This window comes from Schistocerca cancellata, chromosome 8, assembly GCF_023864275.1.
Source record: "Schistocerca cancellata isolate TAMUIC-IGC-003103 chromosome 8, iqSchCanc2.1, whole genome shotgun sequence".
NCBI lineage: Eukaryota > Metazoa > Arthropoda > Insecta > Orthoptera > Acrididae > Schistocerca > Schistocerca cancellata.
Genome location: NC_064633.1, coordinates 191,637,413 through 191,661,625, shown reverse-complemented (window position 1 = coordinate 191,661,625; position 24,213 = coordinate 191,637,413). Strand labels below are relative to the sequence as shown.

The 24,213-nt window shown below is 48.7% G+C and overlaps 1 protein-coding gene across 1 annotated transcript in view; it reads right to left on the bottom strand.

Moving 5' to 3' along the window:
• LOC126095461 (leucine-rich repeat-containing G-protein coupled receptor 5-like) overlaps window positions 1–24,213 on the bottom strand; it is a 1,115,085-nt gene that overhangs the window by 122,837 nt on the left and 968,035 nt on the right. Inside the window, exon 15 of the mRNA XM_049910253.1 lies at window positions 17,456–17,644. Within this exon, the coding sequence (XP_049766210.1) occupies window positions 17,456–17,644 (189 nt within the window). The remainder of the gene's footprint in view (window positions 1–17,455; window positions 17,645–24,213) is intronic.

Genomic DNA, 24,213 nt, shown 5'->3' with positions numbered 1-24,213 from the left:
TAGGAGTCTATGGTAGCTGCAGCTCCCATAGTCTCACGAACTTCGTGGGTCACTAGAGGTTATGAGACACCCAGTGATGTCTAAGAGTACATACTTGCGGTTGACGTGCATCGTCAATCAGTTTATTTTCACTGGACACGAACTGTTGCAGGCTGAGCCCCAGGATTCGCCTTTGATTCTGTAATCGCTTAGTCATAAGCTGCTCCAGGACCTTAGCCAAGGTTTTGATCAGGGAAATAGGCCTACACGACTTAGGATTGGCCAAGTCTTTGTCTTCTGATTCCTTGATATTATTGTGTGTGCGACCCTCTTCCCGGTCTTAGGTCTTCTTTTAATACCTCACTTAGAAATGGGGTATTCTGTAGTGCTACTCGCTTGAGGATCTCGGAGTGAATACCGTCAGGTCCTGATGCTTTTTTAACCTTTTATGCTGCTACGGCAAGTGGCACCACTTACTGTGCGAGTGGTCAGGTGAGAGTCTCCACTGTGTATTTTGTCTGTGTTACGCATCCTAAACTGGCGTCGCGTGGATTGTCTACGTTGTGGTCGTCCTCGGCGAGCAGCTTGTAAGAAATTCCCCTGTACTTCTCCAGCCCTGTGTGAAGGTTCCGTCATTCAGCCTCCATGCGGCTGGCACAAACGGTGTTTTAATCCTCTTCCCCGTCAGTTTTGTCAGTGCTCCCCATAAGTTTTCTCTAAACTGTGAAGATGCTCGTCCCACTGTCGTCTCTTTACAGTAGCAGGCCCTTGTATTATCACTTCACCCCTCTAAACTGCTCAAATCGTTTTAGTTTCTCTCTGGAAGTTCTGGACTCTGCTTGCATCTGCGTATGGTTTTCGAATTGCTTTTGAGTCTGTTAACTCCCTCCGACCAAAGTTTGTTTCTTTTACTCGTATCTATTACTGTTGGGAGAGCTCTATCTTGTGCCTCTTGCAAGTAGGTAGAGACGTTAGATGCTGGCGTTTGGAGCGAAACTGACATTCCAACTCATCCCAAAGGTGTTCCATTGGGATCAGGTTAGGACTGTGGGCGGGCCAGTCCATTTTAGGAAAGTATTGTACACAAGCCATTGTCTCATAGATGTTACTTTATGAGAGGGTGCACGGTCATGCCGATACAAATGATAACGCTTATTCTACTGTACGCACTACACAAAGCTGTGAAATATGTTCATATCCTTTCGCATTTAAAGTTTTCTTAAGCGCATTAAGTGGACCACTCAGTAACAGCGAGAAACACCAGCCGGCCGCTGTGGCTGAGCGGTTCTCTATGCTTCAATCCGGAATCTGCTGCTGCTATGGTCGCAGGTTCGAATCCTGCCTCGGGCATGGATGTGTGTGACGTCCTTAGGTCAGTTACGTTTAAGTGGTTCTAAGTCTAGGGGACTGATGACCTCAGATGTTAAGTCCCATAGTGCTTAGAGCCATTTTTGAGAAACACCACATATGGTTCAAATGGTTCAAATGGCTCTGAGCACTATGGGACTTAACATTTATGGTCATCAGTCCCCTAGAACTTAGAACTACTTAAACCTAACTAACCTAAGGACAGCACACAACACCCAGCCATCACGAGGCAGAGAAAATCCCTGACCCGCCGGGAATCGAACCCGGGAACCCGGGCGTGGGAAGCGAGAACGCTACCGCACGACCACGAGATGCGGGCACCACATATGATAATGCCATCCCTCCGTACTTCCATTTGGCTCTAAAGATGTTGGCAAATAATGTTTGCCAGGTTGTCTGGTGTTTGCCAAAAAGAAAGAAGCCTTCCATCGGATTATCACAAGTGCAGCGTGATTCATCACTCCATATCACTCGTTTCCAATCTCCCACTGCCCGTTAGTGTTGGCTTACATCACCTCAAGCGTCACGAAGTACTGACTACAAAGTGTGTGGCTTATGAGGAGCTGCTGGACCATTGTATCCCACTGTTTTTAACTTCATACGAACAGCTGGACTGCTGGTAGCGCTTTGGAACTCACGTATGATGCCTTCCGCTGATTTGTCATTTGGGAGAATCACCCTCCTCAAAGCTCGACGGTTCCTGTCCATCAGTAAAAGAGGTCTTTGTTTAGCTGTGATTGTTTCCCCGAGTTTCCCCTTCAGAACGGACAGTCGGCTTGGACAGCTTTAAAACTTGGGTTACATACAATAACTAATCAACGTTCGAAGTCACTGAGCTCCCCTGACCCATTCCGCTGTTACTGTTTCTCTACTGACAAGACGCTCACTCACTCTCATCTCATACTTTACCTTCTTTGGGGAAGTGTGTGGGGGAGTTTGTAGCCTTACAGCTTTTACTCCACTGTGTATGGTTATTTCTGCAGTTCTTAGGTGTCTGCGTGATGTGATGAATGTTCTGTGTTTGTCTGGTACTTGTCTGAGGTTGGCGACATGATTGGTGTTTTGGGGGAGGGGAGGAGGATTTGGAATTGGATACATGGATGTTCTCTTCGACTTAGTAGTCGAAGATCGTCATTGGGCGTTTGTGCTTATCGCGGGACGTGTCATACAGACCTAAGAGTGGATGAAGTTATTTGCAGATCTGGAAGAGCTCTCGTGGAAAGTCCTTGCCAGATCTTGGAATCTTTCTTTGAGGAGTGGGATTTCGGCAGCGGCGTGCAGATCGTCGGTGGGGAATCCCATGGGTAGATGCAGTGCCCTCCTGAGGCGTTGTTCTGCAGCCTCTGGAGTTTGTCCAGGTGCTGCTTCATCGCGTATCCCCAGACAGGGAATGCGTCCTCCATTACTGGCCGTATAAGGGCCCGATAAACGTTCATTCCTACGGAGCAGGGAAGGGAGCTGTATGTGTTGAGGACAGGGTATAGGATGGACGTACTGGCACAGACCTTCTTGTGGACCTCGTCTATGTGGGGTTTCCACGTAAGACGAGAGTCCATGGTTACGCCAAGGTACTTGGCGGTTCTGGGGCAGGGGAGTTGGCTTCCGTTTGGGTGAAGGTGGAGGAGGGGGGCGGGGGGCGTTGAGGAGGTCCACGCCTTCCGAGCCTATAGGTGATCACCATAGACTGCGTCTTTTCAGAGTTGATGGTGATGCGCCAGCGACGGGCCCAAGTTTCTGTGACATCTAAAACCCTTTGTAGCCTACGAATGACAAGGTCCTTGTTCGCATTTCGAGTGTAGAAGGCTGTGTCATCTGCGTACTGTGCGGTGTGCACAGGGGGGGGGGGGGGGGGCGTTGGTGTTTCCGCAGTGTACAGACTGTACAAAACGGGCCGCAGGACCGATCCCTGTGCACCCCAGCACGAATACGCCTTTTGGTGGAGGTGGAAGTTGTGGTGTCACCGCCAGACACCACACTTGCTAGGTGGTAGCCTTTAAATCGGCCGCGGTCCGTTAGTATACGTCGGACCCGCTTGTCGCCACTATCAGTGATTGCAGACCGAGCGCCGCCACACGGAAGGTCTAGAGACACTTCCTAGCACTCGACCCAGTTGTACAGCCGACTTTGCTAGCGATGGTTCACTGACAAATTACGCTCTCATTTGCCGAGACGATAGTTAGCATAGCCTTCAGCTACGTCATTTGCTACGACCTAGCAAGGTGCCATTACCAGTTACTATTGATGCTGTAAAACATGTACCGTCAAGAGCGATGTTCACCTATTATGGATTAAAGTTAAGTATTCTACCAGTTACCTCCTTTTTTCTGAAGTCTAAAATCCGTGTCCTGTTCCAGACCTCACGTCAGCCTGCGTGAGCTTAAAACGCGTGCCTTTCGGCTTCCTGTCATAGTGGGTTGGCTGTCTTGCCAATCCACATCAGAAGTTTCTACTCTGACGGAGAAAGTTGTATCCGCGAGATAGCTTTTGATTTGCTTAACTCTGCTCCCGGGGAACCCTTGTGTGTACAACTTGTAGAGTATCCCCTCTATGTAACACTGAGCCGAAGGCTTTGGCTGCGTCCAGTAGCACTATGGTTGGAGCCCTCTGTGGCTGCTTCAGTCACTCTCATGATCTGTTGTGGGGCAGAGTAGTTCTGCCGGAATCCGAATTGGAAATCCGGCAGAAGTTGCTCTCTGGGGCCCTGTATGGGTGTTAGACTAACAACACAACGCTCACCTCCTCTTTTTATGCTGGCAAGTCCGCCTGTCGTGTCATCTAGAGCGGCCGTCACGAAATTAAGACACCTCAAGGTCATAGCCACTGCCTGCAATCCACAGGCGCTAAGTGATTTGATTCGCCCTTGCTTGTAGCTTTGTTGCTACACTGTTAACAGCGCAGTAGGTCAGCGCCACGTGTGATTTCAGCCTTCCGTGGGACGGTGCAATGACGTGTGTTTGGTAGTGAGCTAAAGGCATGAGCAAGGACTTCATGTTGTGCTACTCCAATCGGTGTGCGTAAAGGGCGAAAAGACATTCGAAAACAATCCAAAACTGTCGTCTCATAGGTACTGAAGTTTTTTACTGAACTGGCTAGCAGTGATGAAACAACGAATAATATTGAGCCGCGGTCGGCTCGCGCTAATGCCGTTTTTCCTTTTTGGCATTTTGTCACCATCGAGTGGCGTCTTATCCCTCCCTCAGTTACTATCTGAACGAGTTGCTCACTTGCCTCTGTCAGTGGTAGCATCAGCGTTTATCGATACTAGTTCTGCCGTAAATTCCTTGGTGTGGCAGTTATACACTCCTGGAAATGGAAAAAAGAACACATTGACACCGGTGTGTCAGACACACCATACTTGCTCCGGACACTGCGAGATGGCTGTACAAGCAATGATCACACGCACGGCACAGCGGACACACCAGGAACCGCGGTGTTGGCCGTCGAATGGCGCTAGCTGCGCAGCATTTGTGCACCGCCGCCGTCAGTGTCAGCCAGTTTGCCGTGGCATACGGAGCTCCATCGCAGTCTTTAACACTGGTAGCATGCCGCGACTGCGTGGACGTGAACCGTATGTGCAGTTGACGGACTTTGAGCGAGGGCGTATAGTGGGCATGCGGGAGGCCGGGTGGACGTACCGCCGAATTGCTCAACACGTGGGGCGTGAGGTCTCCACAGTACATCGATGTTGTCGCCAGTGGTCGGCGGAAGGTGCACGTGCCCGTCGACCTGGGACCGGACCGCAGCGACGCACGGATGCATGCCAAGACCGTAGGATCCTACGCAGTGCCGTAGGGGACCGCACCGCCACTTCCCAGCAAATTAGGGACACTGTTGCTCCTGGGGTATCGGCGAGGACCATTCGCAACTGTCTCCATGAAGCTGGGCTACGGTCCCGCACACCGTTAGGCCGTCTTCCGCTCACGCCCCAACATCGTGCAGCCCGCCTCCAGTGGTGTCGCGACAGGCGTGAATGGAGGGACGAATGGAGACGTGTCGTCTTCAGCGATGAGAGTCGCTTCTGCCTCGGTGCCAATGATGGTCGTATGCGTGTTTGGCGCCGTGCAGGTGAGCGCCACAATCAGGACTGCATACGACCGAGGCACACAGGGCCAACACCCGGCATCATGGTGTGGGGAGCGATCTCCTACACTGGCCGTACACCACTGGTGATCGTCGAGGGGACACTGAATAGTGCACGGTACATCCAAACCGCCATCGAACCCATCGTTCTACCATTCCATGACCGGCAAGGGAACTTGCTGTTCCAACAGGACAATGCACGTCCGCATGTATCCCGTGCCACCCAACGTGCTCTAGAAAGTGTAAGTCAACTACCCTGGCCAGCAAGATCTCCGGATCTGTCCCCCATTGAGCATGTTTGGGACTGGATGAAGCGTCGTCTCACGCGGATTGCACGTCCAGCACGAACGCTGGTCCAACTGAGGCGCCAGGTGGAAATGGCATGGCAAGCCGTTCCACAGGACTACATCCAGCATCTCTACGATCGTCTCCATGGGAGAATAGCAGCCTACATTGCTGCGAAAGGTGGATATACACTGTACTAGTGCCGACATTGTGCATGCTCTGTTGCCTGTGTCTATGTGCCTGTGGTTCTGTCAGTGTGATCATGTGATGTATCTGACCCCAGGAATGTGTCAATAAAGTTTCCCCTTCCTGGGACAATGAATTCACGGTGTTCTTATTTCAATTTCCAGGAGTGTATTTTCGTGTCAAGGTGTGTGTGTGTGTGTGTGTGTGTGGCAGTAGGTCGGTTACGGCGGAGCAGTGAGGAAGTCTCTGCAGCGTGTGATCAGGCCGGGGCCGCTGGCTGTGTGCACGCGCGGTCGGAGTTGTGTGGCACTAGCTGCGAGAACTGCTAAGTTCGTCGACCACCGCACTTGCATACTGGAGTTGAGTAACCAGTGAACATGTTATGAAAGCTCAACCGTTGCGACATCTCTTCGTTGATTGCCAGTTGTTGCATCCTGGGCTGTCCCCGCAAGCGGCAACGTGATGGTGTGTTGGAGTCGGAAAAATTTTGCAGCCATCTCTTATATGGTGTTTAACTTTTTAAATGATTATAATTTATTAGAGAAGTGCATCAGCGGTATCTTCTGCCTTGTTGCCGTTAACGTTCCCATTACCTGCCCCGGTCGTTAGCGTAGTTTTGCGGCTGTGTGTTTTCCTCACCGTGTTGATGCTGGCCGGCACGATGTGTAGTTCGACAGCTTTTTTTTCTTTGAGTGTTTATTGTGCCTTGACTGTGCTTATACTCCAATTATTAAGACATATTCCAGCTGCGATGCTCGTCTTCGCTGATACTTTTTGTTGTCGTGCTGTTGGTCGGTTGGAAGGGAATTGATTAGGCGGTTGGTTGGTTCGTCAGCCGTCTGTAGGTCGTGCTGCAATCCGATTGTTTAGTGTTACGCTTGGCTGCCTGCCTCACCTAAACTGTGGGTAGAGTTTCTTCCCCAGGCCGACCCTTGGAACAACTTCTGAGCATCACTGTTTGTTGTTTGTGATTGTCATTTTATTTGGTCACAGGTACTGTGTCATGCCTTCAGCCATGTATTAATATTGTCTGTTTTATGTTAGTATATGGCCTCCATGTCTTGAAAGGAGGATATAAGATGAACATCAACAAAAGCAAAACGAGGATAATGGAATGTGGTCGAATTAAGTCGGGTGATACTGAGGGAATTAGATTAGGAAATGAGACACTTAAAGTACTAAAGTAGTTTTGCTATTTGGGGAGAAAAATAACTGGTGATGGTCGAAGTAGGGAGGATATAAAATGTAGACTGGCAATGGCAAGGAAAGCATTTCCGAGGAAGAGAAATTTGTTAACATCGAGTATAGATTTAAGTGTAAGGAAGTCGTTTCTGAAAGTATTTGTATGGAGTGTAGCCATGTATGGAAGTGAAACATGGACGATAAATAGTTTGGACAAGAAGAGAATAGAAGCTTTCGAAATGTGGTGCTACAGAAGAATGCTGAAGATTAGATGGGTAGATCACATAACTAATGATGAAGTATTGAATAGAACTGGGAAGAAGAGGAGTATGTGGCACAACTTGACAAAAAGAAGGGACCGGTTAGTAGGACATGTTCTCAGGAATCAAGGGATCACAAATTTAGCATTGGAGGGCAGCGTGGAGGGTAAAAATCGTAGAGGGAGACCAAGAGATGAATACACTAAGCAGATTCAGAAGGATGTGGGTTGCAGTAAGTACTGGGAGATGAAGAAGCTTGCACAGGATAGGGTAGCATGGAGAGCTGCATAAAACCAGTCTCAGGACTGAAGATCACAACAACATGGCCTTCAGCCGAAATTCATAACAACTTTAAGATTAGGCCTTCAGCTGTGTTTCATTTAAAGTTCTTGTTGCTCTGTATGTAGGCCTTCAGCCGCGTTTGTTTCAGAATCTGTGGCTTTCATATGTAAATCTTGTCTCTATGGTTTCCCTTTAATTATCTCGAATTCTTGAAAAGGCCTTCAGATGTGTTCTGTAAATGTTTATCTTAAGGTTGTCTTTAGTTATTCTTGAGTAATTGTTTGGGGCTTCAGCCGTCAAGATACTTCAAGTTTCCTTAAGATGTTTTTCTGTTGTACTGTGTAAAAGCTTATCTTTAAAGCCTCTCTTTTATAAGGTAAAATTTTTTTTTATTGGGCCTTCAGCCGAAGAATTAACTTGAATTCCCTTAATATGGCCATTAGCCGGAATTTGTAAATGCTTGGCTTTTAAAGAATTCCTTAGCTGATCTGAAATATTATTTCGGCCTTTAGCCGAGAAGATATTGTAATTTTGCCTAAGTAAGGCCTTCAGCCGTTATTTTAAATAATGCTGTTTCAAAATGAATCATTCAAACTTATTCTGGAGAAGTTACTATGGCCCTCAGCCGTGAATTGAACTTTGTCATTTTAAAGAGAAAACTGTGCATTAGTTTGAGCAATAAAGTTGTGTGTGTTCCTGTATAATCAACAGTAATTGATCTTGGCTACTTTCCACAACCCGATCCGCTCTGTCCTGCGAAACCAGATTTCAAATATAAATTTTGCCTGAGTTCATAAAATACAACAAAAGCTCGTGGTCGGTCGGTATCAACTGTATTTCATATTCACAGTAATGAACTCGACAGAATCTCTAGACGTGTTTTGGTTCTCAAAGAAAGGGACACAAATCAAAGAGAAAATCTACGGAATTTAACGATTCTGACAAAAACTTAGTTTGATACTAAAATGTAGACTTTCAAGGCCGGAAATATCATGTCCATTATAATTATCCGGGCTGTTATGCCGTGGTCGGTTGATGAATTCTGTGGTGATTTCCAACGTTTCGTCTCCGACTGCGGGAGACATCTTCAAGGGGGTCCGTAGCTCGATGGAAGGTCCAACACACCCACTGGCTCGCTACTGACTGCCTCTAAATTCCGTGTCCGCGCGCCCCCGCGCCACGGCGTGACGTCACGTGTTTTGAAGAGAGTGTACAGAAAGGTCTCTGCAATTCGGTTGCGCTACCACCGAGGCTTTATGGATTGCCCAAAATTCATAAAGAAAATGTGCTGTTAAGACCGATACTAAGTGCCATTGGTTCGCCCACCTACTCGTTAGCCAAGTTTTTGACTACGCTGTTAAAACCACATGTGGGCCGTTCGGACTCTTATATAAAGAATTCGACACATTTCATCAGCAGATTGAATGGCATAGTGGTCCAGCCGGAGGACATACTGGTCAGCTTCGATGTGGTATCGCTGTTTACCATGGTTCCACTTAATGATATATTGGAACAGCTGGATCGAATTTTTCCTGCCGATATTTTAGAACTGTTAAAGTGTTGTTTGACGACCACATACTTCAAGTGGAATGAACAGTTTTATGAGCAAACGGATGGCGTGGCTATGGGAAGCCCCCTAAGTCCCGTAATTCCAAACTTCTTTATGGAGAAATTCGAAGAACAGGCCTTAGGTACTGCCAGCAAGAAACCAAATGTATGGTTCCGATTCGTGGATGACACGTTTGTGCTGTGTAGACATGGTAGGGAGGAACTAAGCCGGTTCCACGAACATCTGAACAGTATAAACTCGAGAATTCAGTTTATGGCTCTGAGCACTATGGGACTCAACTGCTGTGGTCATAAGTCCCCTAGAACTTAGAACTACTTAAACCTAACTAACCTAAGGACATCACACACATCCATGCCCGAGGCAGGATTCGAACCTGCGACCGTAGCGGTCGTGCGGTTCCAGACTGTAGCGCCTTTAACCGCTGGGCCGAGAATTCAGTTTACAATGGAGGAGGAGGTAGACGGCAAATTACTTTTCCTCGATGTGCTTGTTTTTAGAAACGAAAATGGTAGTTTGGGCCACTCAGTGTACCGCAAATCCACGCGCACGGACCGTTATTTGCACCGGGATTCGAACCACCACCCACAACAGAAGCGGGGAGTTATCAAGACGTTAGCGGACAGAGCTAGAAATATTTGTGAACCTGAGTTGCTCGACGCTGAGATGGAACATCTCCACAATGCACTAATGAAGAACGGATATTCGTCCGCCGAAATAAAACGTGCGTTGAGGCAGCCACGCAGAAATCATACTGACGTACAGGCTACTGCAAAATCTAAGGTTTTCCTGCCGTTTGTTAAAAATGTAACGGAAAGAATAGGGAGGATCTTGACGAAGCGGAATATTACCGTAATTTACAAGCCCACCAGGAAGATACAGGAATGTCTTAAGCCTGCCAAGGACGCTCGCAAACCACTGGAAAAATCTGGAGTGTATAGGATCCCATGCAGCTGTGGTGATGTTTATGTGGGTACCACTAAAAGAACTGTTTCTAAACGTTTGGAAGAGCACAAGGGAAATTGTAGAAGAGGAGAAACGGAACGATCAGCTGTTGCGGAGCATGCTTTCCAGCCAGGGAACCACAATATTCATTTCGAGGAGACGCAAGTACTAGCGGCCACGAGCGGATATTACGAAAGGCTCTACAGGAAGGCAATCGAAATCGCTAAAAACCCAAATAATTTCAACCGAAAGGAGGAGGGTGTCAAATTAAACGGTATATGGATGCAGGTGTTAAAGAAGATGTGTACCACCCGTCCACTGCTGGGTGATGGCAACGGCGATCGACGGCGACGGACAGCGGCCAATTGCACTGACGTTTTCAAAACACGCACGGTCGCTCGGTGCCAGTCGTACTGTGCAGCGATCGCGTGCGGAGCTGCGGGAGCGCTTACGATACTACACCGAGCCATAGGGACCTGCTTGCGGGTTACGTCTCGAGGGTGCGTAAAGCGTTGAAACTTACGCATACCAAGGACGCAGGAGCGACCAACTGAGTTTTTGTCAAAACACAGTTTGGCGCTCAGTATCATCTGAGGGCAAAGCAACCTCAGGAAGTATTTGGAGCGGCATTGTCGTGTCTTTTCGCCGCTGCGGAATGTCTTGTGCAGGTGATGCCTTGGGGTCGAAGCGGTCATCTGCTGTCGACAAAAGGCGCGTCTTGTCGTCTCCGCGGGCCGCGTCGTCGGCCGTCTCGAGCGCCCCAGCTGCCGCAGAGCCAGGCTCTGCTCCCCCCAAGAGTAGGGAAAATGTGGGCCAGGACCTGGCAGCCGGCCGCGGAACCGCAGAGAAGGTTTCCGCCGCCGCCGATCAGACCTCCGCGTCCACTAGGAAAATAGGGTCAGCAATGCAGCCGGGCCACCTAACGGTGTCAACGATGGCTGTAACTGGCACCCCTCTGGCAGCAGCCCCACACTCCGCTCCGGACATGGCGAGAAGTATACAGAAAAACGCAGTCATACACAGTACGCCGACAACGAAATACATTGTCAGTACTTGCGATCCTGCCCCTCCTAACCTCGTCCTAACTCCGCTCCTGCTTGCCAACGCCACCGGCACACTTCCCGAATACATTGCGTCCATGAAAAAAGGCAAGCAGATGCCCCGTCTGCCGACCAAAATCCTCCCCAAACCCACCCCCTCGTCTCAGTCCTCCACCCGCTCCAAATACCTTAAATCCCCCCCACTCAAGTCCACCACATCCAACCAGCGGCGAGTAAGGAAGGATAGGAAGGAGAAGCACTCCAAGGGGAAGAAGATATCCACCACACCCACCCCAACCACTTCCACACCCTCTGAGGAGCCAGCGCCCCCGACAGCACCTGTCGTCGCACTGGGAGGGGGACCAGGAAACACCGGCACTGGAAGGGAACCGCGAAACCGGGCAGGATTCGGATGGTTTCGTGCTGGCGAGAAAAACGTTTCGCCAGCCGAAGCTTCCGCCAGCCCGTGGAGTGAAACCCACCCGGAACAGATTTCAGGCGGTTGCTGATGAGCCAGAGACAACAGAAAACACAACACAAACACAGAACCAAGTCGCCCACCACCTCCCCCCGATTGTCGCAGAGTTTTCACAAAGCTATGAAGAGCTCTTCGAAATGTTGAAAGCAGAAATCGGGGGAGGTAGTTTTCAGGCAAAACCTGCTGGTGGAGACAAGATTAAAATCACATTACACACACTTGAAAACTACACCACAGTCAAAACACTTTTTAAAAACAAAAACATACCCCACTACACGTTCCCTACAACCAAAACAAGGAACAGAAACATAGTGATAAGAGACCTCTCAAGACGAGTGTCCCCCCAGGCGATCAAAACAGATTTGACTGCCCAGGGGTACGTCGTCAAGGCGGTCCAACAGATGGGCAACATCAACAGTAAGTGGCCACTATACCAGGCCACACTCCCAGACATCCCTCAGAATAAAAGGGAGATAAGAATGGTTTTGGCTGTGCCTGTCACCACTGAGCCGCTGCGCCATAAGAACAAGACGGTGCAGTGCTTCAGGTGCCAGGGCCTGAATCACATCGCCGCCTACTGCACCATGCCAGTAAGGTGCAGGAAGTGCGCCGAGGCCCACGACACAAGAACATGTACACTTCTACACACGGACCCACAAATAAGGTGCGCGCTGTGTGGCAAAAACCACACAGCGGGTTACCAAGGTTGTGAGGTCCACAAACGACACAGACAACAGGCAAAGGGCGCAAAGGCCGCCCCCCACACACAGAAACAAAACACCATAAACCCACCCAGACACACAAGAAAACAAAACATGACAACACACACGGACAAGGCCTGGGTAAAACCAAGGCCGGACACACCGAGGGCGACTTATGCGGAAGTGGTTTCTCCTCCGAGGAACCATGAAAGCGTGGCCCAATCATCACAACACCAGACGCTATCACGAGAACAACACCGGGAAACATACGGCAACAACGACCAGGTCCACCATGACGGAGGAAGCTCCAGGGAACCCCACACACACTCCCCCCCCCATGGATCAGGTGTTAGGGGTAATGGTGCAGACCATGAACCTCGTCATGGAAATGATGAAGGAATTCAGGGAAGCCCAGAAGCAGAACACACAGATCCTCGGCGCCCTTCAGGCAACAGTTCAGCAGTCGCTCCCCTCTGCGACTTCCTCAGTAGCATCAAAACCCCATCATGAATAGACGACCGAATATTCAAGGCCTGACAATGTGCGTCTTTAACGCAGACGGCATTGTTAATCAAGAGGTCGAGTTCAGAGAACGCATGAAGGAGTTCTCCATCGACATATGCATAATGGGGGAAACCCACCTAAAACCGGGAATAAAAGCGACAGTTCCCAACTACGTTAGCTACCGTAAAGACAGGCCAACCCAAAGCGGAGGAGTGGCCATATATGTAAAAAGAGGGATCCCCCACCACCAGGTATTCTTATCAGCTACCAACAAAATCGAAGCAGTGGCGGTGGAAGTAACCACTGCCACTGGACCCCTAACAATTGTTGCAGTCTACCGACCCACAAACGACCAGATAGATGAGGGAGATATAGCTGCTCTAGGGCAAATTGAAGGCAAACTCATAATAGGGGGAGAGTTCAATGCCAAACATCCAGATTGGAATTCTAGAGTAACCTCCAGAGCAGGCGCCAAACTGCAACAACTAGCGCGCACCCACCACTTCGAAACATGGGGTCCAGTCGAGCCCACGCATTTTCCAAAAAATGGAGGCAGGCCTGACGTGTTGGACATAGCTCTCACTAGAAGGATCGCAGGGTTTGTGGCCGCAAGGACAATCAACAGAATGTCCTCCGACCACAACCCAGTGATTCTGGAGGTCGATGTGGGAGAATGGGTAGCACTCCCACGGTACCAGACGTCGTACAAACGTACAGACTGGGAGCGATACCAAGAAACTGTCGCCTCTGATATCGCTCGCGCTCCGCCACCTACTGCCGAAACAGTTGAACAAGCGCTACAAGACCTGACAGGCACCATCTTGCAGGCAGCGGAAGAAGCCACCCCTCCACAAAGGGATGGCCCACCGCCGCAAATACAGCTCCCGGAACACTTGCTAGCACAAATTCGACATAAGAACAGAGTGGCAAAAGAGTGGAAGATCACCAGAAATCAGGCCACCAGGAGGCTGCTCAATCGTCTACAGAGAGAACTGAAGGTAGCGCTCAATGAGCACAGAAACCAGCAATGGTAAAACCGCCTCACAGCCCTCAAAGTAGACGATCATACACTATGGCAAGCGACCAAACAATTTACAAAAAGACGCGCCAGGATGCCGCCACTGCATGGCGAGCAGGGATTGGTCTACAGCCATGCTAGAAAGGCCAACGCCCTCGCCGACTCCTTCGAGAAGTAGTTCCAAGCGGCAGAACCCCAGGATGACTAGCATGAAAGAGTGGTCCGTCGTCAGCTGGCTGTCTTCCTCAATGCCGAGGAAGACCCAGAGGACGAACCCATACATTTTGCCCCCGAGGACGTGGCAAGAGTAATCAGGTCCCTCCCTACAAAAAAGGCACCAGGGCACGATAGTGTCACTAATCAGTTAGTCAAAAAACTCCCACCCACAGCAATCACACACCTCGCGAACGTCCTCAACGAGATTACTCGATCCAGTGTTTTCCCAGCTTGCTGGAAACATGCGGAAGTGGTCGCGATACACAAACCAGGGAAAGACCCTCTATTCCCGCAGCACTACAGGCCGATTAGCCTCTTGCCAACTCTCAGCAAGATCTATGAGCGCCTCCTGCTAAGACCCATACAAGAACATATTACCAGAGAGCAAATTCTGCCAATTTCCAATTTGGGTTCCGGCAGCATCACTCTGCCCCACAACAGGTCATGAGAATGGTTGAAGCAGCCACAGAGGGCTTCAACCAAAGAGGCTACTGCGGGATAGTGCTACTAGATGTAGCCAAAGCCTTCGATTCGGTATGGCATAGAGGGCTACTCTACAAATTGTACACACAAGGGTTTCCCGGGAGCATAGTTCAGCTGATCAAGAGCTATCTCACGAATAGGACTTTCTCCGTCAAAGTAGTAACTGCCACCTCCACTAGAAGGCGTATTCGTGCAGGGGTGCCACAGGGATCGGTCCTGGGGACCGTATTGTACAGTTTGTACACTGCGGACACTCCAACGGCCCCCCTGGTGCACACCGCACGGTACGCTGACGACACAGCCTTCTACACGAGAAACGCGAACAAGGACCTGGTCATCCGTAGGCTACAAAAGGTTTTAGATGACACAGAAACTTGGGCCCGTCGCTGGCGCATCACCATCAACTCTGAGAAGACGCAGACAATGCTGATTACCCGCAGGCTCGGAAGGCGTGAACCTCCTCAACGCCCCCCCCCTCCACCTTCACCTAAACGGAAACCAACTCCCCTGGCGCAGAACCGCCAAGTACTTTGGCGTAACCTTGGACTCTCGTCTTACGTGGAAACCCCACATAGACGAGGTCCACAGGAAGGTCTGCGCCAGAATGTCCATCCTATACCCTATCCTGAACACAACCAGCTCCCTTCCCTGCCCAGTAGCAGTAAATGTATACCAGGCCCTGATCCGGCCAGTAATGGAGTATGCGTGCCCTGTCTGGGGATACGCGGCGAAGCAGCACCTGGACAAGCTCCAGAGGCTGCAGAACCGCGCCCTCAGAAGGGCACTGCGTCTACCCCTTGGATTCCCCACAGACGACCTGCACGCCGCAGCCGAAATCCCACTCCTGAGAGAGCGTTTCCAGGATCTGGCAAGGGCCTTCTATGAGGGTTCTTCCAGATCCGGAAACGCACTCATCCACTCCCTAGGTCGGTATGACATGTCCCGCGATAAGCACAAGCGCCCTATGACGATCTTCGACGACTAAGACGAAGAGAAAATCCCAACACACAATCCCTAATCCTATTCATTTCCACATAACACCAATCTTCTCGCCTACCCCAGGCAAGTACGAGACACACTCACAACAATCATCACATTTATCACAGACACCTTTAAAACTATAGAAAAATCACACACACATGTCCACAGGGGAGTAAAAGCCGAAAGGCTACAAACTCCCCCTCACACTTCCCCAAAGAGGGGAAAGTAAAGGATGAGAGCAGCAGCAGCTCAAAACACGTGACGTCACGCCGCGGCGCGGCAGTCAGTAGCGAGCCAGTGTGTGTGTGTTGTACCTTCCACCGAGCTACGGACCCCCTTGACGATGTCTCCCGCAGTCGGAGACGAAACGTTGGGAATCACCACAGAATTCATCAACCGACCACAGCATAACAGCCCGGATAATTATAATGGACAAAAACTTAGTTTGCAGCATAGTGCTTATGATATTACGACAGATGAGAGTACCTGACGGCTGGAAAAATACGGGATAATCTAGGTGAAAATATTATTTCAGCTCAGAGACCTCTGTTCTTTGTCTTCCCTGCTTACCTGGTTTTTGATTAAGAAAATGTAATCAGGAACGAAAATTTTTAATGGAATGCAGAAACACTGCAGCAGCAAGAAAGAAGTTCAATGGATGGTGCATTTATTGAGTACTGAGGACGATAGACTTAGATTTCACAAAACCAGCACACAGATAAATTTTGCTCCGCATCAACGGAAGTAGTGACCTGAAAGTACCTGCAGTTACTTTTGTGTGGTGTGTATCTGTGATCTGGGTGATTGGTGCAGTAACTTAGGGTCAGTAAGAGCTGCAAATAAATCATTTTCTGGAGGTAGGGAACGTTCTCGGTTATATTAAGGCTAGCCACCGGAACAAAATTCCTGGCGACCGCACACCAGTAGTCGCGCTCTGCTGCGCACGGAGTCACTCGCAAATAAAGTACGTTCATAGGTGACACATTTTCACAATGATGTCTCAATTGTTGACAAAATTAATTTTATAGTTTCCCTATAAACTTTTTCGCTGAAAGTTTCTACAATGTTGGACATACGCAAATTCATCAGCGACGATGCTTTTCATTACACATATAGAACAGTTTCACACCTCTTTAACGGTGTTTTACTTTTTGTGTCGGAATACTTGTATGTTTACAAGAGAAAATATTTACCACATGCACCTATAAACTTTCAGAATATCCATACATTTTTCAGTTCAAATATGTCAGTGGTTCTATCAACATAGCAAAAGCACTCCGTCTTCAGGCCCATCGGGACCATCCGACCGCCGTGTCATCCTCAGTGAGGGTGTGGATAGGAGAGGTGTGTGGTCAGCACACCGCTCTCCCGGTCGTTATGATGGTTTTTCCTGATTGGAGCCGCTACTATTCAGTCGAGTAGCTCCTCAATTGGCATCACGAGACAGAGTGCACCCCGAAATATGGCAACAGTGCATGGCGGCTAGATGGTCACCCATCGAAGTACCGGCCACGCCCGACAGCGCTTAACTTAGGAGATCTCATGGGAACCGGTGTGTCCACTGCGGCAAGGCCGTTGCCGTTCTATCAACATCCTGAAGTAAAAAGTAACTTTGATACGAAATTTCTTGTCATTTTTTTTTCGTAGCGTGGAAAGTGTCCTGTCATATTCTAGACTTAAATTTGAAATGTCTAATATGTTTTCGGAATTATTACTAACATTTGAAATAACCACTAACCAACAATGCTGTAAGACGGTGAGATGACCTTGAGCTACTTACTTTCATGACGTCGACTGTAGTGGTCAGTTCCACATTACATAGGGTTATTCTGAGCACCGCCAGAGCGCTTCCCCTCGGCGCAGTGTGTTGGTGTGGCAGTTCTGAGCTACGTCTACTCACCTGGTAGCGGGACGCAGTGGATGCCGGCGGGTGGCTGCTCACTCCCGCCCACGCGCGCCCCCGCAGCGGCCTCCGCCTCCTCGAAATACTCCTCCACGTAGGCCGGCAGGTTACCCGGGTACGTGAAGTCCGACCCGAAGCTGTCCCACAGGTCGTTCACCTGCGACCCGAACTTCTTGCTCAGGTTCTCTGCAACACCATGCATCGGGACCTCAGTCCCACAACGCTACAGTGCGCGCACAAGACGTCGCGAGGACGTCTCCAATGATGTGTAGTTAATGAGATGAGATGATTTAATTTCTGAGATGTCAGCGCTCTTGTTGGGAACAACAAAAATTCTCGAATGCAGCTATATACACTCCTGAAAATGGAAAAAAGAACACATTGACACCGGTGTGTCAGACCCACCATACTTGCTCCGGACACTGCGAGAGGGCTGTACAAGCAATGATCACACGCACGGCACAGCGGACACACCAGGAACCGCGGTGTTGGCCGTCGAATGGCGCTAGCTGCGCAGCATTTGTGCACCGCCGCCGTCAGTGTCAGCCAGTTTGCCGTGGCATACGGAGCTCCATCGCAGTCTTTAACACTGGTAGCATGCCGCGACAGCGTGGACGTGAACCGTATGTGCAGTTGACGGACTTTGAGCGAGGGCGTATAGTGGGCATGCGGGAGGCCGGGTGGACGTACTGCCGAATTGCTCAACACATGGGGCGTGAGGTCTCCACAGTACATCGATGTTGTCGCCAGTGGTCGGCGGAAGGTGCACGTGCCCGTCGACCTGGGACCGGACCGCAGCGACGCACGGATGCACGCCAAGACCGTAGGATCCTACGCAGTGCCGTAGGGGACCGCACCGCCACTTCCCAGCAAATTAGGGACACTGTTGCTCCTGGGGTATCGGCGAGGACCATTCGCAACCGTCTCCATGAAGCTGGGATACGGTCCCGCACACCGTTAGGCCGTCTTCCGCTCACGCCCCAACATCGTGCAGCCCGCCTCCAGTGGTGTCGCGACAGGCGTGAATGGAGGGACGAATGGAGACGTGTCGTCTTCAGCGATGAGAGTCGCTTCTGCCTTTGTGCCAATGATGGTTGTATGCGTGTTTGGCGCCGTGCAGGTGAGCGCCACAATCAGGACTGCATACGACCGAGGCACACAGGGCCAACACCCGGCATCATGGTGTGGGGAGCGATCTCCTACACTGGCCGTACACCACTGGTGATCGTCGAGGGGACACTGAATAGTGCACGGTACATCCAAACCGTCATCGAACCCATCGTTCTACCATTCCTAGACCGGCAAGGGAACTTGCTGTTCCAACAGGACAATGCACGTCCGCATGTATCCCGTGCCACCCAACGTGCTCTAGAAGGTGTAAGTCAACTACCCTGGCCAGCAAGATCTCCGGATCTGTCCCCCATTGAGCATGTTTGGGACTGGATGAAGCGTCGTCTCACGCGGTCTGCACGTCCAGCACAAACGCTGGTCCAACTGAGGCGTCAGGTGGAAATGGCATGGCAAGCCGTTCCACAGGACTACATCCAGCATCTCTACGATCGTCTCCATGGGAGAATAGCAGCCTGCATTGCTGCGAAAGGTGGATATACACTGTACTAGTGCCGACATTGTGCATGCTCTGTTGCCTGTGTCTATGTGCCTGTGGTTCTGTCAGTGTGATCATGTGATGTATCTGACCCCAGGAATGTGTCAATAAAGTTTCCCCTTCCTGGGACAATGAATTCACGGTGTTCTTATTTCAATTTCCAGGAGTGTAGTTCAAGAGGCCAATAATGGTTCCTGCCTCAAACGCAGACATAGGAGCTTCAATCAGATGAAACTATATCGTTCCAGAGACATTCTCAGTTTCAGACATGTATATATGCAGACTGAAGCGTCGAATGAAAATTTGCACGAAGGCCAGGTTTTGAACCGGGTCTCCTGGTCACTAGGCAGGTGTGCCAACCACTACGCCACCGGGGCGCAGTCAATTTGCACAGCTCCCCCGACTAACCTACCACGCCTCCCTCATTAATCGAAATTTCCATTCACGCCACGGCTCACTTGGTGTTTCCCCTAAACTCAAACAGCATTTTAGAGGCTCTGCACCTATATTATTAGACTAGCACCTCAGCATCGAACGAAATGGGAAATCCTGTCTGAAACCCAGACATAGGTGCTTTAATCAAATAGAACTGTATAGTTCTACAGACTTTTTAAAGTCTCAAGTCTGAGTCTGCATATACAGGGTGGTACATTGATCGTGGCCGCGCCAAATATATCACGAAAAAAGCGTCAAACGAAAAAACTACAAAGAACGAAACTTGTCTACCTTGAAGGGAGAAATCAGATTGCACTATAATTGTCCCGCTAGATGGCGCTGCCATAGGTCAAACGGATATCAACTGCGTTTTTTAAAATACGAACCCCCATTTTTATTACATATTCGTGTACTACGTAAAGAAATATCAATGTTTTAGTTGGACCACTTTTTTCGCTTTGTGATAGATGGCTCTGTAATAGTCACAAACATATGGCTCACAATTTTAGACGAACACTTGGTAACAGGTGTAGGTTTTTTAAATTAAAATACATAACGTAGGTACGTTTTAACATTTTATTTCGGTTGTTCCAATGTGATACATGTACCTTTGTGAACTTATCATTTCTAAGAACACATGCTGTCACAGCGTGCCGGCCGAGATGGCCGAGCGGTTCTAGGCGCTACAGTCTGAAACCGCACGACCGCTACGGTCGCAGGTTCGAATCCTGCCTCGGGCATGGGTGTGTGTGATGTCCTTAGGTTAGTTAGGTTTAAATAGTTCTAAGTTCTAGGGGACTGATGACCTCAGAAGTTAAGTCCCATAGTGCTCAGAGCCTTTTTTTTGTTGCAGCGTGATTACCTGCAAAAATGCTCAGAATGGTGTCCGTCAACCTCAATGCATTTTGCAATACGTGTAACGACATTCCTCTCAACAGCGAGTAGTTTGCCATCCGTAATGTACGCACATGCATTGACAATGCGCTGACGCATGTCCTCAGGCGTTGTCGGTGGATCACGATAGCAAATATCCTTCAACTTTCCCCACAGAAAGAAACCCGGGGACGTCATATCCGGTGAACGTGCGGGCCATGGTATGGTGCTTCGACGACCAATCCACCTGTCATGAAATATACTATTCAGTACAGCTTCAACCGCACGCGAGCTATGTGCCGGACATCAATCATGTTGGAAGTACATCGCTATTCTGTCATGCAGTGAAACATCTTGTAGTAACATCGGTAGAACATTAAGTAGGAAATCAGCATACATTGCACATTTAGATTGCCATCGAAAAAATGGGGGCCAATTTTCCTTCCTCCCATAATGCCGTACCATACGTTAACCCGCCAAGGTCGCTGATGTTCCACTTGACGCAGCCATCGGGGATTTTTCATTGCTCAGTAGTAGATGATATGACGGTTTACGTACGTGGCCTACTGGCAACTGCGAGTATCGCTCGGTAGCATACGCGGCAGGCGCCGTGACGCCACTGGCTCAGAGAAAGTAAGTCAATCCGTCTGTCGGGTAGAGAGGGTATTAAAAACCATGCTATTTACGTCACTTAACTACGCAACAAAGATGGACATTGCATTTTCATGTAATCCACAGTTTCGCCATATGCCTTCGCTGTTGTGCAATAAATTGTATTCTCTAAGTTAGTTGATGTGTTCGAAGTCGCGTTTTGCTCTCTATTTCTTGCTGGCCTATGATATTCGACTATCCCCTCCTGCCTGAATCGCTCTTCATTGAGTATTTTGATTCCCGTTAGGCTTACTTGCTCCAAGATGTACTTTACAACAAAATCTTCTGGAAATCCAACGTTGTACAACGTACTGACTTTTTTCTGTAGACGGTTAATGATTCGAATCTGTCATCGAATCTAAGGCGAGAGAGAAAGAGAATTTATAGAGATGAACGGCAAGAATACAGGGAAAAAGTCATTAAAGTACCGAAGGAAACTTTGTGTTCTGCCTTACGGTGGGTCTAGTCATGGAGGAAACCTTGTCAGAGAGGTCCACCGCATGAGCTTCTAGAGAAGTGATTCCAGTGGTGGTTTCGCCTTGCCTTCCACTGATGATGATGAAATCATAATGAGGACAACACAACTCCCAGCCCCTGAGCGGAGAAAATCTCGACCCAGCCGGGAATCGAACCCGGGCCCCTTGGCGTGACAGATCCCCGCGGTGGACACTCAGGTATTGGGGCGGACACCGAAGGAAAAATGGATGAATTATGTTTCAAGTGAACTTAGCCTAAACCCCTAGCGTAAAACTTTTAAATTAATATCCAGCAAACTAAGGAGACCCACACTTTTGTCATCCTTGAAAATAGAAGACGCTCAGCCACAAAAGGCTTGGAAAAGTTGACTAGCCTGCATAAGCAATTGTTGTTACCACATTATACAGACGATGATGAAGATGAAAAACAGAGAAAATTGCGAGGATAAATGGATTCAGATTATTATACACGTGCCTCCGTAAAAACCTTCGCAGATAAATAACTGAGATAGATTACACGCCACTACAGAAAAGAAAAACTTCTGCGCCAGACTGCAGAGTGACCGAAATAGTTCAAGCACGGGAGGACAACAGTGCGCATTAATTGACAAGTCTGTTTAAAGAGGGAGAATCCCAAAATCATGGAAATTAGCACAAGTGGTCATCCTTGAGAAAGCAGATGATGAGAATTCCTACCGACCCCTATGCCTATTAAAGAACTTTGCAAAAGTGCAAAAAATGTTACTCTTCAAGAGACTAACAGAGCTAAGAGAACTTAGAGAACAACCAAAACCAGTGTGGGTTTCGAAAAGCGAAATCCACAGCACATGCCATTAGTCATGTACTGAGCCTTGTAATGGAATGGTGAATATCTCAGGAGCGTCAAATAACGCTTGGGGACTTTCCTTGTTTTCACAACTGCATGACTAGTAGTGTCCTACAACTTTGCACAAACGTTTTAAGAGATTATTGCAGGAATAGGCAGGACACACTTACTTAGTTAAAGTAATGCAGAAAGCAATAACGAAAGGATGTCCAAAGGGCTCTATTTTGGGACCGTTTTTTGGGATCTAAAGCTCCTGCTATAAAAATGACAGCGGCGTCAGAAGTAACAGGCTATGTACCTTATCCAGGATAGGTTTCGGACTGGACGTTCTAGAACACAGGTGGAAGATAGTGAGAAGATTACGACGGAAATAGTATAGAAATTGTGCATAGAACGTAAGATAAGTTTTAGTGAGCTTGTAAAACGGTTTCCCACTACTAAAATGGCGAATATCTTTGACGAGAAACCCTATGATTAGGATCGGACGGAAGGCCATTCGGACAACACACGTATAGGTCTTAAAGCATTATATTGGACAAAAACCAAAACTTTCTAGCTCATGTTAAACATGTTAGCACCAAAGCCTCAGCCCTACTGAAAAAAAATCGTGAATATTGCCCACAACAGATTTTAAATGCCATATTAGCAAATCAGAATATATCACAAATAAATTCTCGCTAGCATCGTGGCATGTGGAGGCAGTGTTTGCGCTCACAGACTGAAGATGGCAACAGTGGCGAAAACGTTACAATGGGCACAGAGAGCGTGTCTTAGTGCGACTTAAGGTGATTTTAGAGATATGGGCCATTGACTTTATAGTAAAGCTCGTTTCGAAGACGTTACAGAAGAAGGCCCGTGACATTGAGAGTGATTATGCTGATGGAAGGTCAGAAATAAGGAACAAGGTAATGAGGGAGCGGTGGGAAGCGTGGGATAGCAGCGATACTACAACTTATGCTTAAGAAGTATTTTCTGACGAGGAGGAAAGATTACTAGTGGTCGATATCTATACATCCCGGAGGCTAGTCACCTTATACAGGGTGGTCCTCTGATAGTGACCGGGCCAAATATCTCACGAAATAAGCATCAAACGAATAAATTACAAAGAACGAAACAAGTCTGGCTTGAAGGGGGAAACCAGATGGCGCTATGGTTGACCCGCTATATGGCGCTGCCACAGGTCAAACAGATGTCAACTCCGTTTTTTGAAATAGGAAACCCCATTTTTATTACGTATTCGTGTAGTACGTAAAGAAATATGAATGTTTTAGTTGGACCACTATTTCGCTTTGTGATAGATGGCGCTGTAATAGTCACAAACGTATAAGTACGTGGTATCACGTAACATTCCGCCAGTGCGGACGGTATTTGCTTCGTGATACTTTACTCGTGTTAAAATGGACCGTTTACCAATTGCGGAAAAGGTCGATATCGTGTTGATATATGGCTATTGTGATCAAAATGCCCAACGGGCGTGTGCTATGTATGCTGCTTGGTATCCTGGACGACATCATCCAAGTGTCCAGACCGTTCGCCAGATAGTTACGTTATTTAAGGAAACAGGAAGTGTTCAGCCACATGTGAAACGTCAACCACGACGTGCAACAAATGATGATGACCAAGTAGGTGTTTTAGCTGCTGTCGCAGACAAATTGCGCGAGAATCGGAAATCTCAATAAATTCGGGTTTGAGAATGCTACATCAACATCGATTGCACCCGTACCATATTTCTATGCACCAGGCATTGCATGGCGAATACTCTGAACGTCATGTACAGTTCTGCCACAGAGCACAAGAGAAATTACGGGACGATGACATATTTTTTGCACGCGTTCTATTTAGCGACGAAACGTCATTCATCAACAGCGGTAACGTAAACCGGCATAAT